Source organism: Phyllostomus hastatus, unplaced genomic scaffold (assembly GCF_019186645.2).
Source record: "Phyllostomus hastatus isolate PE091 unplaced genomic scaffold, TTU_PhHast_1.1 phas_contig_236, whole genome shotgun sequence".
NCBI lineage: Eukaryota > Metazoa > Chordata > Mammalia > Chiroptera > Phyllostomidae > Phyllostomus > Phyllostomus hastatus.
Genome location: NW_025333779.1, coordinates 568,212 through 584,257, shown reverse-complemented (window position 1 = coordinate 584,257; position 16,046 = coordinate 568,212). Strand labels below are relative to the sequence as shown.

Sequence of the window (16,046 nt, the reverse complement as noted above, 5' to 3'; positions counted from 1 at the left end):
ATCCTGAACACAGCCAGAACCTGATATCTTAGTAAGACTCTACCTCTGGAGAATTCCATTCAGGCATTGTATTTATCTCTGCAGTTTCTATCCCATTCATCAAAATTAATCACTAAGGGAGAAATGGGTTCCTGACCCTACAACATGGCTGGTGTCACCTGATTTAGCCTGCTTAGTTAGTTACCTAAGTGCAGAGGAAATGACATTCACCCCATAGTTTGCTCTGATGAGGTTTTTTCATGAAAAATATGATGGGAGTTTTAATAGCCTCTTGAAGTTAGGAAGCTTTACCCAAACACTTCACCTCCAGTTCGCTCACTTTGGGTGATGTCTTTTCTGCAAGAGATACCAAAAGTCTGAAGATGTCAAGCTTAGCTCTATAAAGTATGAGGTCATTTCAAATTCTATGGGCATCAGGGTGAACTACAACATTTGAACTAAAGCTTTGGTTTTACTACCAAATTTTCCAAATATACCTCATTAACGAATGGAACAGAAATGTACTGAACTCATGCAAATAATTTTATTGGCATAAAAGGAAGAATACTCAAGAGACTTTAGAAATATTTTGAGATACCTCAAAGAAAAACACAAAAATTAGTGCTGTTACTCACACTGTTGTCCTCTTGTCCATTCCCATTGTCTACAACAGGTCCCCTCCACATGTGTTCAGGGACAAGACACAGAGCTCATATTCTCTAAGCTCCTTACCTTTCCTCATTTGTTATCAAACAACTACTGCTCATCACCTGAGTGACACAGTGTCACAATGACCCCTCCCTGTGGATATGGTACACATGAAACCAAACCAAGGTGGGGGGTGGTCTGAAATGTTATCTTATGTCAAGAATAATGACCACATCAGCTTACTTTTTCTACTGTTTATTGACTCAATGCAAATCTTTAAAAACTATTCACCCTCATAATGAATCAATTATGATGTTCCAAAATACTTTATTTAGAGTTTAACATCATGGAGGAGGAAAGAAGAGTCACTCAACTTCCACATTCAGCTTAAGTGGAGCACTTGTGCCAGAACTTCTGGGGTTAGAGGCTTTACAGTGATAAACACCAGCATCCCATCTCAGGACAGGGTCTATGGTGAGGTTTCTGCGGTCAAGTGACATCTTCCTTCTCTCTGTGAGTGGCAGACGTGCATCTTTGAAAAACCAGTCAATGTTTTCACTGTTTGTGTCACAGGTGAAGACCACAGCATCTTTATTCTCTGTAACTGTGGTTTTGCTAGCTCGGAGGATGGGCACACTCACAGGTCCTGTGGAGAAGCAGAGAAAGTAACTCATTGAGAATGGGCTTCAGACATGCAGCCACATAGCTTGCTCAGAGACCTCAGCCACTCACAGGCCACAGTGACTTAGGTAAAGCTCACCAGAGTGTGGTCCAGGCATTTGGAGGACAATTGTCTAAGTTCAGTTAACAATATTAAGGAAAGAGCTGCAACCACTCTCTGTTCCCAGATTACCTCAGGGAAAATATACCCAGAGACACTGAAATAGAGACAAATTGACAGTAACAAGAGGGGAAGGAAGAGGGGAATAACAGGGGAACAAGAGGGAAAGGGTCATCAAGGAACATGTATAAGAACCCATGGAGAAAGCCAAAGGGGGTAAGGATTGTGGGTTGGAGCTGGGGATAGATAGGGTGGGTGAAAGTGGTGGCAGGAAAATAGAGAGACATACTTGAACAACAATAAAAAATAATTAATTTTGAAAAGAGAAAAGGCCAGGATTTCAATTGGGAAAATGCCATCTTAACAATGAATGGTGTTGAACACCAATATCCACATGAAAATTAATGATGTGTATCCCTGACTGATACTACACAGAATTAAGTCAAAATTGTATAAAAATTAATTTCATATTCAAGGCAAAACTAATAAAAATAAGTCAAATCGTATCAAATTCTAAAAGGTAGATCTAACCCTTTAAAATGCTTAAAAATGTATCAAGGGAAGCATTATGACATTGAATTTGGCAATGATTTTGTAAATGTGACACTAAGAAGACAGGTAAAAAAATAGACAATTTGCATATTCTCAAAATGAAAAAAGTCTCTTCATCAAAAAAAGATGTAACATGTTAAAAGGTGACCCATAAAGTGTGAGAAGATATTTTGCAAATCATATGAAAAATTAAAAGTTAATATCTAAAATATACAAAACATCTATATTCAACAACAACCACAAAACCAAATGATCTTATTTAAAAATGGAACAAAACACTTTAATAGACATTTCTCCAAAGAATATATACAGATGGCACATAGTTACAGCAGAAAATGCTCAACACCACTATTATGTACACAAATGAAAATCAAAACTCCCATGATTGAATTTGTTGCTTGTAAAGTTGGTTGTGGTTTACTCTGCTTTGCAGGAAAGAGAAAAAAAAAATGCCCTGTGTGGCACTTTTGATATCTCCAAAAGCTTCTTTAAGCACAGTTGGTACCTCTCTCCTCTTAGTCAACTTGAGTCTTAGAACTAACAAGGCAGGTCAGCATATCACAAGAACATGTTTGGGAATCAGAGCACTCAGAGAATGCATTTCCTCCAGCTATATGTCAGGGGGAACTACAGACTTTCTCAGGTGTCAGTTCAGTGTTACTGTTGGTTAAGGAAAGACATAAGAAAGAGATTCAAAGAGACCACTGCAATTCTCCTGGTTCTTCCCTGACCACCTTCTGGTTGCCTGTGTCACCAGAAGCCATTCCTTCCAGCTGCACAGACATCTATTGCCCAACTGAGGTGTGTTTCTATGAAGCACTATTTTTCAGGACATCCTAGACACTGGGTTGGGTTTGAGCAGAAATAACATATAGAGACCAGAAGCAAGCCAGTGATAAGCTGACTACTCAGGCCCTGGACAAAGAGATAGGTCAGGCCTTTCCAGGTGAATGAGACTAAAATTAGCCAGTGACGCAATGAATGATAGAGCAGGGTCCAAGAAATGATTTAGCAAAGAGGAAAAAAGACAGGCAGAAGCTGATAATGGCAGCAGAATCATGTGCTCTGCCCTTGACCATAAAAGCCATTCTGTCTCTACTGAAGGCAGGTGAGCACTTGTGCAAATGCAAAATCAGTGTCTTAGAGCAAATGGGAAGCATAGACTCGCTGAAATTTTAGCACTTGTGGACAATTTGTGTTCAGTGACTATGAGACAGAAATTGGAAAAAAAAACTTAAAATTTTTCTATATGTAAAAATTATTATTAATACTCCAGGGCCTAAGACCAATAGCAAGTCCTATTTTATTAGAGAAAAGGAAGGATCTGAGATGATGGTCTTAGTTCCTGGGTCCAGTAAACCCCATTCCCAATGGTGAGGATTCCAAGGAATCTGAATCCAGGTTCCAGGCTCTGAAGAGATTGTGGATCATTCATTCATTTGTCCATTAAATTACCATTTAGTTCTTCCTAACTTATCAAAAACAACTCAGTGCTTGATAAAAGTTCTTCCTGGGTTGGTTTCAGGTGTACAGTGGAGAATGAAACAGAGAAGTCCTTTCCTTTACATCTGCTGGGAGAGTCTGCACCAGAACAGGAAACAAGTAAGTGATGTCAAGTCCAGTGCAGGGAGGTGTGGATGGGCCACTTGAGGGGGATGCCTGGGTAATCTATGTAGTGACTCTGTTATTGAAGATAATGTTTTTCTAGAGTAAAAGTAGATTGACTACATTTTTTTTCCATTCACAGATCAAAATGTATTCTTATGACTGAAGACACCTAAGAGAAAAGGGTCTGAACTATTTTGTTTTGGTTTAGGAGTCTGAAGACTCCCTCATAAGTCCCCAGAGGTAGACAAATTTAATCTGTGTCTACAACAGAACTCTAGTGGCCCTGATCACCTGCTCACAGTCTTTTTGACTCTCATAGTGATCGTATATCCCAGTTTTTCAGTTTCTTCTCAATGAATATTTGGCTGCCACGGTGTCAGTGTAATGACTGTAAAATATTTAGAGGATGTGATCTAAATCTCGAAATAGAAGAACTGCTCAAAAGAGGAATCTGTTATTGATCAACTCCCAGAGAGATCCACTGGCAAATCCCTGGTGAATGAGGAGCTTTCAGGAAAATCTTTTTTTCTCAGTTTCTTTTAGGGAATGCTGGCCTTCTTCTGAACTTTCCTGAGACCCCCAAGATAGCCAGTTCTCTACAAGGACATTGTGTCCCTCTGCTCTTCACACAAAACTCAGTTGATGATAGACCAAACTCCATTTCTGGCGAGATGCAGGACTTGGTCAGGAGCCCTCACTGGTTACTTCCTCAGTAGCCTTGTGACTTGGGCACCCATTAAACTGTTACAACTCAGCCCTTCTGAGGAGGTCAAACCCAACCTAGCACAGGCTCACCAGGGTCCTAGGAGTAAAGATTAGTGGGATAGGATTCTTAGGAGGACTTTCTGGGCTGAGCTATGTCAGAATTTCAGGGGACTTCTCAGAGTGTTCTCTGATGAAGTACAAAATTCAATCTCAAGGTCAAGTGAATAGGCAGGTGCTCAGGAAGCTAAAATGAATCTGGTCTCCCTTTGCTAAGTTACTCCTATAAACCCGATCCTTCTGTCTTCATTGACAGTCTGCAAGGCTGAAATACGAAAGGGAACTGAGGTCTTAGAAAGTTTGTCTGCATTATCTGTGTATGCCGCATGAAGCACTAAAATTCACCCCGGAAACAAAGTGTCAAGAGGAATAGAGGTAGTGTCCAGGGTACATCAGTCCTGCATGTGAAGTTGAATTCACCCCACCTGACACCCAGAGGTCAGAGACCAATCACTCACGGTATACAGTAAGGTATCCACATGCTATCATTTTTTGGCAGCCTTGAAGTAGGACCATTATGGTGTAGGATCCTGAATGGTTCATGGTGACATTCTTTAACAACAAGGACCCATCATCCTGTACTCTTAATTCTCTACGTACAGCACCTCTCACACGGCTTCCTGGTCTTATTACAAGATAAGCAATATTAGTATAACTGTCCACGGTTGTTCCCCTGAACCACAGGAAGTATTCTGCATTCAGTGGCCTCTGGTGGATATTCAGAACCACATCCATCCCCTCGAGAGCATCAATTGACTCAACTGCCACTTGGGCTGTGGTGGGGTGGCTCCAGAAGTTGAAGAGTGAGACTAGGAAATTTAAAAAAAAAGCATCATTATTAGTATCTACATTTTCGGATGGAAAGATGAGTCCCTGAATCCTGAGCAAGTCTGTTTATGTCTCAGCCTTGGTCTATAGGTGAGTTTGTTTCTCTCAGGTCAAGGTCAGAGACATGGCCTTTTTTACTTCAGCACCTCTGAAGCTTTAATTATTTTAGTTTCAAATACTCTTTCCTAGATGTTTCTCTTGCTTACCCCTTCACTGTGCTCAGACACCACGTGGTACTCACAGGCATTTTTGAAAGGCATCTTTGATGACCATCTTATCTAAAGATTCTTTGCCTTCACTTTCTTACCTGCCCCTACTCCCTTTTTTCCTGGCTATTGTGGATCCCTGACCCATCTAGATACATCCTTGTCCCTCTCTCCTAGATACTACATGGGCTCCATGAGAACAGGGCTTGTCTCGTCTTCTACCTCCAGTGACTGCAACAGCCTGGAAATACATTAGGGTGAGTCAATTCGTGATTCCAGTGTCCTGTACATCCTGGGATTTATTGGCCCATTACAAAGGTTGGTGATAAAGACAATGTCTAACACTCCTTGTTAAATTTTTCTGGTGCTTCCTGATACATCTGTATGTCAGCATGACATATAACAGGAAATGCACAGCAAATGAGGGTTTTCTACCTCTCATTTTTGGGAACCACTCTGCCTGGTTTCAGAAGCTGTAACCTCTGCCAACGCTAAGGCTGAGGGAGCTACCTTGGACCATAAGCCACCAAGGAGACAAAAGCTTATCACCCTGGCAGGAGCACCACTTCTGCTCCTTTTACTTCATCCTGCCAGGCCTCCAATGCTTGGTCAGTTAACTAATGATAGGTAAGATTCCCCAAGGGGGGAATGACCTAAGACAGGCACAATCACATGGGAGGCCCCCAAGGAAGGACTTAGGTGAGTACAGCAAAAGGGGATGATGGACCCTCACCCCTCAGCTTTGTCATAGTCTGAGTCCTCATTGTCTGTGAGAAAATCTCCTAATCTCTTGGTGGCCTTACTTCCCTTGCTCCACCTAAACCTGAAACAATGACAGAGGGTGGTGTAGCCCTGTGCTGGAAAGGGCAGGTTTCCCAGGTGGTCAGGCCTAAGAAAGAATATGTAAAACCCTGTGAAACCTGCTTTGTTTAGAATGCTCTCAATTATCTGATAAGGGTCCAAAGAAGGAGTAAGTTTGTTCCTCAAAGTTTTATAGCTCTTCAGCTATCTGACCCTGACTCAAAATAGGTCCTCAGAGCTCTTTGTTATCTATTTTTTTGATCCTTACTTCTTGGCAATGATTAATGAGCTTCACCTGAATTCCTGTGTAAAGGAACCCAATAAAAGCCGTTGAGGAAAAGGCTTTTGGTCCTTCTCCTGTGAGAGATGAGACACCTTTCCTCCCAAAGAAGATTATGTCTTGGTAGACTTATTCTCATCTGTGCTAGAAGAGGGGCCCTGCAGGCAGAGGCCTCCCCCCACCACATCTCTCCATTTCCAGATTATGAGATATCCCTCTAGATGAGCCCCCTTCCTCATCTTACTCTGCTCCTTTGTCCTTCAGCTTCAGGTTCAATCAGAAGCCTCCCTCTTTTCTCAGAGCACTGGTCTCTTCAGCAGATCTCAGCCAAACTCTGTGTCAGATCCTTAGTCTACCCCAAGGAATTGTCTCCTACTTACCAACCAGCAGGAGCCCTTGCCAGTGGACAAATCCTCTGTGGGTAGAGATTGAAAGAGACCCCATGGTGTATGTTGTCCCTTCTGTGGCTGCCTCTTTGAGAGAAGCTTGTGGTTGTGTAAGGCTCACAGGCACCTCTGTCTAGAATGGTGCAATGTGCTGTGTATCCTACATTTGTGCTGAGTTTTATTCTGGGGCATGTTACTATTCTTGTCATGTGGGCTAGGGGCGGGGTTTGTGCACATTACCCTCCCTCTCCCAGCCCTCCTTTTTGCCACCCTTGTACCTTTTAACCAGTAATGCTCCCCTATATTTTTGTTCCCTGGGAACTTCTAAGGTCTCTCAATACCACACATACACAAACACCCAATCCCATGTTGTGTTATGAAAAGCAAAAGCCTGGAGTGTGTGGGTTTCAAGCATTTCCCACAGCTCCCTCTGAGGTGTACAATAGCCTCCCCCACAGTCTTCTTTCTTTCACATTTGATTTTTCCCTTCAGAGCAGGATTTCTAGAGCTAACTCTGAAAAAAGCTGTCAAAATGATGTCACACATCCTGTGCATTAGATCTTCTGTGAAACTTTTTCAACATGTCCATTTCCTGGTGAAATCTTAAAAATGAAGCTTCAGCAGATCTCTAGGTAATGTGGGTGCCCCTTCAAATTGTGATGGCTTGATATGAAGTTAGAACAACTTCTCCTACTCTCCTGTGCACAGGGAAAGTCTCCATATCCTGTTTTACTACAGATTCTGAGGTGCAGTGGATTAATGACTCTGCATCTGAGAAGCTGTCAGGAGAGGTTAATCCAATTTACCTGTAGGGTACACTTGCAATAGCAATGCTGTTGGGGTCACATGTGTCCCTGAGAGTATGACACACTAAGGCCAACATTGACCACTGCTGAGACTTGGTCTTGGGACTATCAGCACCACTCAGAGAGCCACAGTTGTTCTAAAAAGTCTGGATTATTTCTGTTTGTGACACAGAAACCCAGCTGGGCCCTAGGTCCTCTCCATGTTCTGATGCTCTGAGGTGTTTTTTCCTCCTAGCAGGAAGGTCACACACATGACTCTGTCTGTGAGTAAGTGTCACACTTGCTGATAATTACAGAGGGGACCCTTCTTTTATCTCAAGTTGTCGCCAGACTGGCTTTTGCTTCCCAGGACAATCATGCAAACCCAGGAGTCTAGGTAAGGCCTGCAGATTTTTGCTGTGAAGTGGGACGTGTCCTGCATGTCCCAGGAAAAAAAAAGGACTGTGGGGGTATTTAAGTGTTGATGGGCCTCCTGTTTTCTAGGGGACAGTTTCATGGACATGACCCAGCTCCATGTCTATTTGTCGGACCTGTCCTTGTGCTGCCTGGCTGTTGGAAGAACCTCTAATTTCTCCTTGGATGGCTTTCTAATTTCTCCTTGGGCGACCTTCTCTTCCATGGGTGATGGCAGTCATGAGGAAAGGAGCATCACAGAACCCCATGAAGGAGGAGGTGCTCTAAAGTCTGTCAAAATAAAAAAAAATTCTCAACCTATAGATCAATTTAATGAGATTATCTGAGCCAAACTGACCTCATATATCTGGAATTGAAGTCAAATCAAATACTGTGAAGGCAGTGTTGTAGCTTATTTTATACATTTTAATCAAAGTAGAAGGTGAACAAGGATGCATAAAATCGATTAGAAGGTGAGAGAAAAAAATAGCAGAGAAATTTCTAGAACTGGGTAAAATACAAAATGGAGAAATATTTATTTATTTATTTACTATGTATTTGTTTGTTTGTTTGTTTGTTTGTTTGTTTTCATTGTTGGGTACAGGTTAATTCACCTTTACAGGACACAGAGAAGGTGTGTGGGATACCAGATAACATAAAGAGTCTGTGTTCTCATGCATTTGTCGCAGACTCTGTGCTTTTGAAGGGCCCAGCAAATAAAATCCCTCTGATGTTTCAAAGTTATACTATCCAATAGGAAAAGAAGAAGAAGAAGAATAAAAGAAGACATCAGTGCTCATTGAAGGTAAAGACTGACTTGTGCTAAGGAAAATGAAGGCCTGGAATGTGGCAACCTGCCATCCCCTGCCCAGTTAGAAACTTCAGATTAGATTATAATGTGATGATTCACAGACCTTCCATGTGGGTCCCTGAGCTTGCGAGTGTTGCTACATGTAGGGGAGCTCTGCCCCCAGGGCCCCCTCTCTGCCTTGGATGAGAATAAGTGTACCAAGACATGATCTGCTTAGGGAGGAAAGGTGGTCGATCTCTCCCAGGAGAAGGACCAAAAGCCTTTTCCTCAATGGCTTATATTGGGTTCGTTTACACAGGAATTCAGGTAAAGCTCATTACTTATTGCCATGAAGTAAGTACCAAATAACAAGGAACTCTGAAGACCTATTTTGAGTCAAAGTCAGATAGCTAAAGAGCTGTAAAAAACTTTAAGGAACAAACTTACTCCTTCTTTGGACCCTTATCAGATAATTGAGATCATTCTAAACAAAGCAGGTTTCATGGGATTTTACATATTCTTTCTTAGGCCTGACCACCTGGGGAACCTGCCCTTTCCAGCACAGGGCTACACCACCCTCTGTCATTGTTTCAGGTTTAGGTGGAGCAAGAGAAGTAAGGCCGCCAAGAGATTAGGAGATTTTCTCACAGACAGTGAGGACTCAGACTATGACAAAGCTGAGGGGTGAGGGTCCATCATCCCCTTTTGCTGTACTCACCTAAGTCCTTCCTTGGGGCCTCTCACATGATTGTGCCTGTCTTAGATCATTCCCCCCTTGGGGAATCTTACCCATCATTGGTTAACTGACCAAGCATTGGAAGCCAGACAGGGTGAAGTAAAAGGAGCAGAAGTGGTGCTCCCGCCAGGGAGGTAAGCTTTTGTCTCCTTGGTGGCTTATGGTCCAAGGTAGCTCCCTCAGCCTTAGCCTTGGCAGAGGTTACAGCTTCTGATACCAGGCAGGGCATTTCCCAATAGCTACACAGTCCCCTTTTGTTAACAGTTTTTAGAAGTAGCAGACTGGACAGAGCAGGCAGGAGAGAAGACCCAAGAAATGTCTCTTGAAGAAGAGGATGAAAATCAACCTCCTTCATCTTCTTAGCCAAAGCCATTTTCATGTGTCTATTTCATGTGTGTTTTGATGTTGCTCCCTAGAGAACAGAGGTAGACTTGTAGCCAATGTCAGGTGATGCACAGGTTTTTTACCAGTGCAGGATGAGCCTGTGAAAAGGCAGGCATTGTTTCGAATATTATGAGTCCATTGTCAGAACTGCCCCTCCAGGGAGATATACTGTTTCAGACAGAGCTCTGTGCTTTCAAATGTTCAAAGGAAGGGCCTGGTGAAGATTCTTCTGAGGCTTTTGGAGGAAGGTACTTTCCTGGAAGGCTGATCCCCAAAATGGCCTGTGTGTCCACCATCACTATATTGAGATGTAGCATATAAGTCATAGCTGTGTCCCTGTCTTCCCACAAGGCTCAAGAGCTAGAGAATCTTCAGATGAATACTCATTCAGGGATCTTGTGTGTTCTGTTAAGGGAAGAACGTTTCTTGTAGAAATCTCAGCCCCTCTGAGATGAAAGCAACAACATATTCTGGGTTTTCCTGTTCCTTTCAGCACAGGACATTTGTCTTGTTCCCCAGAGCATCATGACCTAGACGGATGGATTCAGAAACCACAGGCAGGTGTCCCCCAGACCATGAACTCTGTGAATGAAAATTCACTCCTTCTTCTTGTGGGGTCTGGGATAAGACTGAAACTGAAAGCTCAGTTCTAGTACATCTAGTTATAAATTAAACTTAGTGAGCACCAAATCTTTAAGATACATCTCTCTGATGGCTAGTGATGCTGACCATCCATTCATATGTTTCTGGTACCCTCAGTATGTCCACCTTGGAGAAGTAGCTGTTCAGGTCCTTTACCCACATTTTAACTGGGTCTCTTGTCTTTGTCGAGTGGAGTCTTGTGAGCTTTTTATTCTGGAGAAAAAACTGTATCCGAGCTGTCATTGACAACTATGTTTTCCCATGCAGTTAGTTCCCTTTTCATTTTGCTATTTTTTTTTCTTTCACCATGCAGAAGCTTTTTGCATTGATCTGATCCCATTTTTTTTATTCTTTCCTGTATGTCCCAAGCTCTAGGGGACATATCAGGGAAAATATTGCTCTGTGGAATTTATGAGATTTACCTGTCATTATTCTCCTGTACAGCTTTTATGGTATCACATATATTGAAGTCTTGTATCCATCTTCAGTTTACTCAAAAAACTGTGGTACATTTACCCAGTGGAATACTACGCAGAAGAAAGAAAGAAAGAGCTCCTACCCTTCATGACATCATGGATGAAATGCTAAGTGAAATAAGCCAGTCTGTGAAAGACATATAACATATGATCTCCCCTATAAGTGGAACCTAATTAACAAAACAAATGTGCAAGCAAGATATCACCAGGGACTTTGAAATAAAGAACAAACTGACAGCAACCAGAGGGGAGGGACCAGAAAGGTAATGTGGGATAGGAGGGCAAGAAAAGGGGAAATGGTCTTCAAGGAACATAAATAAAGGACCCATGGACAAAGCCAAAGGAAATAGGATTGAGGGTGGGAAGAGGGGATAGGTGAGGTGGGGGAAAGTGGTGGAGGCAAAATGGAGACACCTGAATTTGAACAATAAAAAATGATAAAAAATAAATAAAATATTACCAAACCAGTTAAAATATTGGCATTGTTTTGTCAACCTAAGTGTATTCACTTATGAATTCTTATTGCAGAAAATATAAAAGATACATTTGAATCTGCTAATAAAAATGTTTCATTCTATGGTGTTCACAGCTTCATTCTCCTGGGGAATTAATTCCTGGGAAGTAACTGAACACATGTGTTATGATCTTATCCATGACCATTGAGATAAAACTAGGGGCCCTGTGACCCTGATTCATGTGTCAGATTTATAGCAGACTCAAGACATACAAAATTTTAGCTTAAGGTAAAAAGCTGTAAGTCTAAAAAGTAATGTGTATGTTTAGCTTTTGTTTCAGAAACTACAGATAAGGCCCATCCTGGCTCCTAGGAAAAGTAGCCTATTACTGCCTGGGAACATGTTGGAGGCATCCTGGCCTTTTGTGTGACCAACCCCTGCCCTTGGGAACAACTAACTGCCCAGAACAGGAAGGCTGCAGCTTTGCTCATCTAATTCTCCCTGAATTTCAAATCCCTCACCACACCTTGTTTGTCCTCCCCTACATCCTTCATAAAAAAAAAAAAATCTTGCCAAGAAAGAGAAGATAGGATGGCTTGTTAGGGTATGAATCCTCCATCTTCTCGGGTCACCAGCCATTATCTGAATAAAGCTCCATAAAAGATTCAATTGCTGTCATTGCTTATTGGATTTGGTAGTGATGGGCATCCTGAATGCCAGTGTCTTTTCCGGTTACACTAACACATAGCAATCTTCATAATTTCTTATCTGACTCTGAGCAGACCCCATTCCTCCATGACTTCACTTGGTGTTCACCTCTGCTCACACACAGTCCACCTGTGGAGAGGTCCCCAAGGATCTCACCCAAATACACCAGAGGCCACAGGGATCAGGAAAGGAAGAAAAACAGAGAAGAGATTTATTTTCAATTTCATAACCATGCTGGCAGGATTTTAGGACAGGCACAAGCAATTTGTAAAAAGAACAACAGAAAATCCCCCACAAATAATGAGGACTCTGATGTCTGCCCTGAGCTGCACATTGAAGAGGGCTTGAGGGAGGCTCATTCAGTACATGCCTGTGGGTGTCTGACATACAGAGACCTGCATGTTCACTAGAGTAGTTAAGGTTAATGGCAGAATATCTTTTCAAATCTCTGTAATCTCCTTTCTTGAAGACATATGTGGAATGAATGCACTGTTGATACTAAGGGCACTGTGGAAATCTGCCCTTTCATGCTGGCAAGTCCTCCTGGATTCTGAGGAAAGGTTGATTAGATGCAACCTGAGTCCAAGAAAAACCTGGGAAGTCAGGTCATCTCCTGCTGTGAACATCAACTCAGAAGAGAGTGAGACAGTTGCAAACTGTTTAAAAAAAAATTAACAAGCTAAGGAAAACATTGGAAGATTTGAAAATATGTTAAGGGTTGGCACTTTTAGTAAAATATCCTGATGAGCTGGGACAGGGAGGCTATGTTAAAGAGAAACTTGCATGGAACCAGTTAAAAATAAAGATAAGACTTTATTAAAGAAAAGGCAATAGGGCAGTGAAAAAGAACTAGACACTCCTGATACAAAGCCTGGAAGGTTTTACAACTAAAGGAATGATGGGAATGTGTGTTTGGTAACTGACTTTAGACAAAGAAAAACAAAACTAGACATAAAACCTTAACAGGAGGTGCTTTTATGTTTTGGCTGCAAAGTTCTTCAACTAAGGTAGGTTTGTGCTCTTCCTCACAGACTGGCACACCAGGAAGATTAAAAATCAAAGTAATGGGACCAGTCTTGAAGGCAGACAGTCTTTGGTTCTCAATATTGGTAAGAAGATTCCAAACCCCCCTAGGTATGATTCAAAAGACCAGATAAAAAATTGTGAATAACCAAATTGCAATTAGATTTGTAGTGAAATGGTCTAAAAAAAGGGAGAGAGACAGATTTCAGAGGCCTACAGTCAGAAATAACATGTGATAAGATTCTGAGCTTTGAGGGAACAATAGGGTCTCTACATCATGACCCAAATGGCTTCTTCACAGTGGAGGGACCGATGACTAAAGCTCTTGCAGCCAAGAGCCGGTTTGCATCTCCATCTTTGTCTGCTATTTATCAAGAGGTGTCAGTTCCTACCAATGTAGGCACAGGTGCAAAATAGCTGAGAGTCCTTGAACAGAGCCAGGATTGCATCTCCCAGAATCCTGAACTTTTACATATCTCTGCACTCACATTTTATTGTTTTTTTTTTGTTTTTGTTCACATATCATTCAAACAAACAAGGGCATTCTGTATCCTACGACATGGCTGCTGTAATTTGCATTGTCCTGGATCATTTACTGAAGTGAAGAAGGACTGATATTCACCACTTAGTTTGCTGTGAAGCAAGTTTTTCTATTACACATAACATGGAGCTTTTAACAGCCTCTTGATGTTAGGAAGTTTCACCCTCACACCTCACCTGCAGTAACCCTACTTTTGGGTGATGCCCTGTTTTCCAAAAAATACCAATATGATCATCAAGTCAAAATTAGCTTCATTAAGACTGAGGTTATTTTTGATTCAGTGGGCATCAGTCTGAACTAGGACATTTGAACCAAAGTGTTGTTAGTATGAGAAATGGTTCCACTTTTATTCTATTAATAAAAAGGACAGAGTCATTCTAAAGTTATGCAAATGAACCTACTGCTATGTAAATAAGAAGACTCAAGAAGACATTAGAATTTATGGACAGAAGTCTAACACAGAGAAAGAGACCAGTGTTACTACCCACATAGGTGTCTTTTAGCTTATTCTTGTTGTCCACAATGGTGTCCAGGGGCCCTCCACTGAAGACCCCTGGAAGAGGACAGATTTTGAATTTCTGCAAACTGGTCTCATGCTCCCACTGTTCATCACATGACAACGGCCCCTCAACCAAGGGACTCAGTGACTCCTGCTTTGTAAAGATGGTGCATCTGAGACCAACCAAAGGTGGGATCTGCTATAAAATGTAATCTTAAATCAACAAAAATGAAAAATGTCAGCTTTTATTATTGAGCATTTCTTGATTCAATGCAAGTCTTCTAAATATTTTACACTTCCACAATTAATCTATTTAAAAAGTGCAAAAGATTGGTTCAGAGTTTAATAACAGGTGAGGAAAGAAGTATCATTTCTATTGAACACCAAGTTTGAGGGGCTCACCTTCAAAGAAACTCTGGGGTTGGTGGCATCACACTCATAATTCTCACATCCTTTCTCCTGACAAGGTTTATGTGAAGGTTCTGTAGGCACAGGACAGCTTCATCCTCTTAAAGAGCCACATGCTCTCACTCTTGTAAAAACCTGAGTGGAGTTCACAACTGTGTAGCAGCCAGAAGAACAGTGTCCTTATGCTCTGTGACTGCAGGGTATTTGGCTAGAATGTTGGCACCCTCACAGGCTCTGTGGAGAAACAGAAGGTGTGACAGATAGAGAGTGGGCTTGGGACTTGGGGACACCATGCAACTTCTGACATCTCAGCCTCTCACGGTCCACAGTTAAGTTTCTAAAAGTTACCTGAGGATGATCCGGGTCTCTGCAGAAAGGTTATTGCCTTTGTTGTGGTGACAACATGTAAAGAGAAGGCTGGCCTTCCTTCTGACCTCATTATTTGTACATTCCATGATATTGTAAATAGAAAACTTTAAAGGTCCACCAAATAAATGAATTCAGCAAAGTAGCGGTATACAAAATTAGTATTCTGTAACTGGAAACCACTCTATTTAACAATAATAAACTGTCAGAAAGAAACACAAAAAATAACCCCATTTACTATAGCAATGACAGAAACAACAGGAAAAATCTAAAATACCCAGAAAATATGTAAACAAGGAGGTAAATACCTATACTATGAAAATTAAGGGACATTGAGAAAGAAAGAGAAACTGCATTAAGAAAGATAGAAATAACTGGAAGTATATACCATGTTCATGTAATGGGAGAATTAACATGATGTAAATACACAGGTTACGCAGAGAATTCTGGCAATGTCCAATGCAATTCTTATTAAAACAACAGTGCTATCTTTCACACTTCTAGACCATAAATTCTGAAAATGTATATAGAACCCAGAGTGAAAGAACCCAAATGGCTTTGGGAAGCTAAAGGAAAGGAAAACAAAGTTGGAGAGATTACAATACCTGAAATGAAACTATAGTACTAGGCCAATTTAATCAAAAGAGGGATGTACTGTCCTAGGAGCAGACAGACAAATTAATGAAACAGAAGGAAGAACCCTGTACTTAACCCACACCTATGTGAAAACCTAATATTTAATAAAGGAGAAAAAAGCATACAATGGCATAAAGATAGTCCTTTTAAAAAATGGTATTGGGAAAACTGAACAGATACTTACAAAAAGTGATAATGAGTCACCAACTTACACCACAGAAAATAAACTCAAAATGGATAAAAATTTTAATGAAAGTTGCCAAATAATAAAAACCCCAGAAGAAAACACAGGCAGTAAAATGTCAGATATCTCTGTAGCAATGCTTCCTCTGATATGGTTCATAGGGCAAGG

At 41.3% G+C, this 16,046-nt stretch overlaps 1 protein-coding gene across 1 annotated transcript; it reads right to left on the bottom strand.

Moving 5' to 3' along the window:
• Nucleotides 1-866: 866 nt before the first annotated feature.
• On the bottom strand, nucleotides 867-6,982 carry LOC123817912 (carcinoembryonic antigen-related cell adhesion molecule 21-like). Its single transcript, XM_045837699.1, has 3 exons — nucleotides 6,826-6,982; nucleotides 4,789-5,139; nucleotides 867-1,273 (listed from the first exon to the last, which is right to left on the bottom strand). The coding sequence occupies exons 1-3, from the start codon at nucleotides 6,887-6,889 to the stop codon at nucleotides 993-995; spliced, it is 696 nt and encodes a 231-aa protein (XP_045693655.1). The 5' UTR covers nucleotides 6,890-6,982; the 3' UTR covers nucleotides 867-992.
• Nucleotides 6,983-16,046: the final 9,064 nt, after the last annotated feature.

Coding starts and splice junctions, on each gene's coding strand:
- LOC123817912 (XM_045837699.1), bottom strand. CDS start 6,889: ATGGGGTCTCTTTCAATCTCTACCCACAGAGGATTTGTCCACTGGCAA. Junction 5,140..6,825: donor GCAAGGGCTCCTGCTGGTTG/GTAAGTAGGAGA, acceptor TAAATTTCCTAG/TCTCACTCTTCAACTTCTGG. Junction 1,274..4,788: donor TGGATACCTTACTGTATACC/GTGAGTGATTGG, acceptor GCTTCTCCACAG/GACCTGTGAGTGTGCCCATC.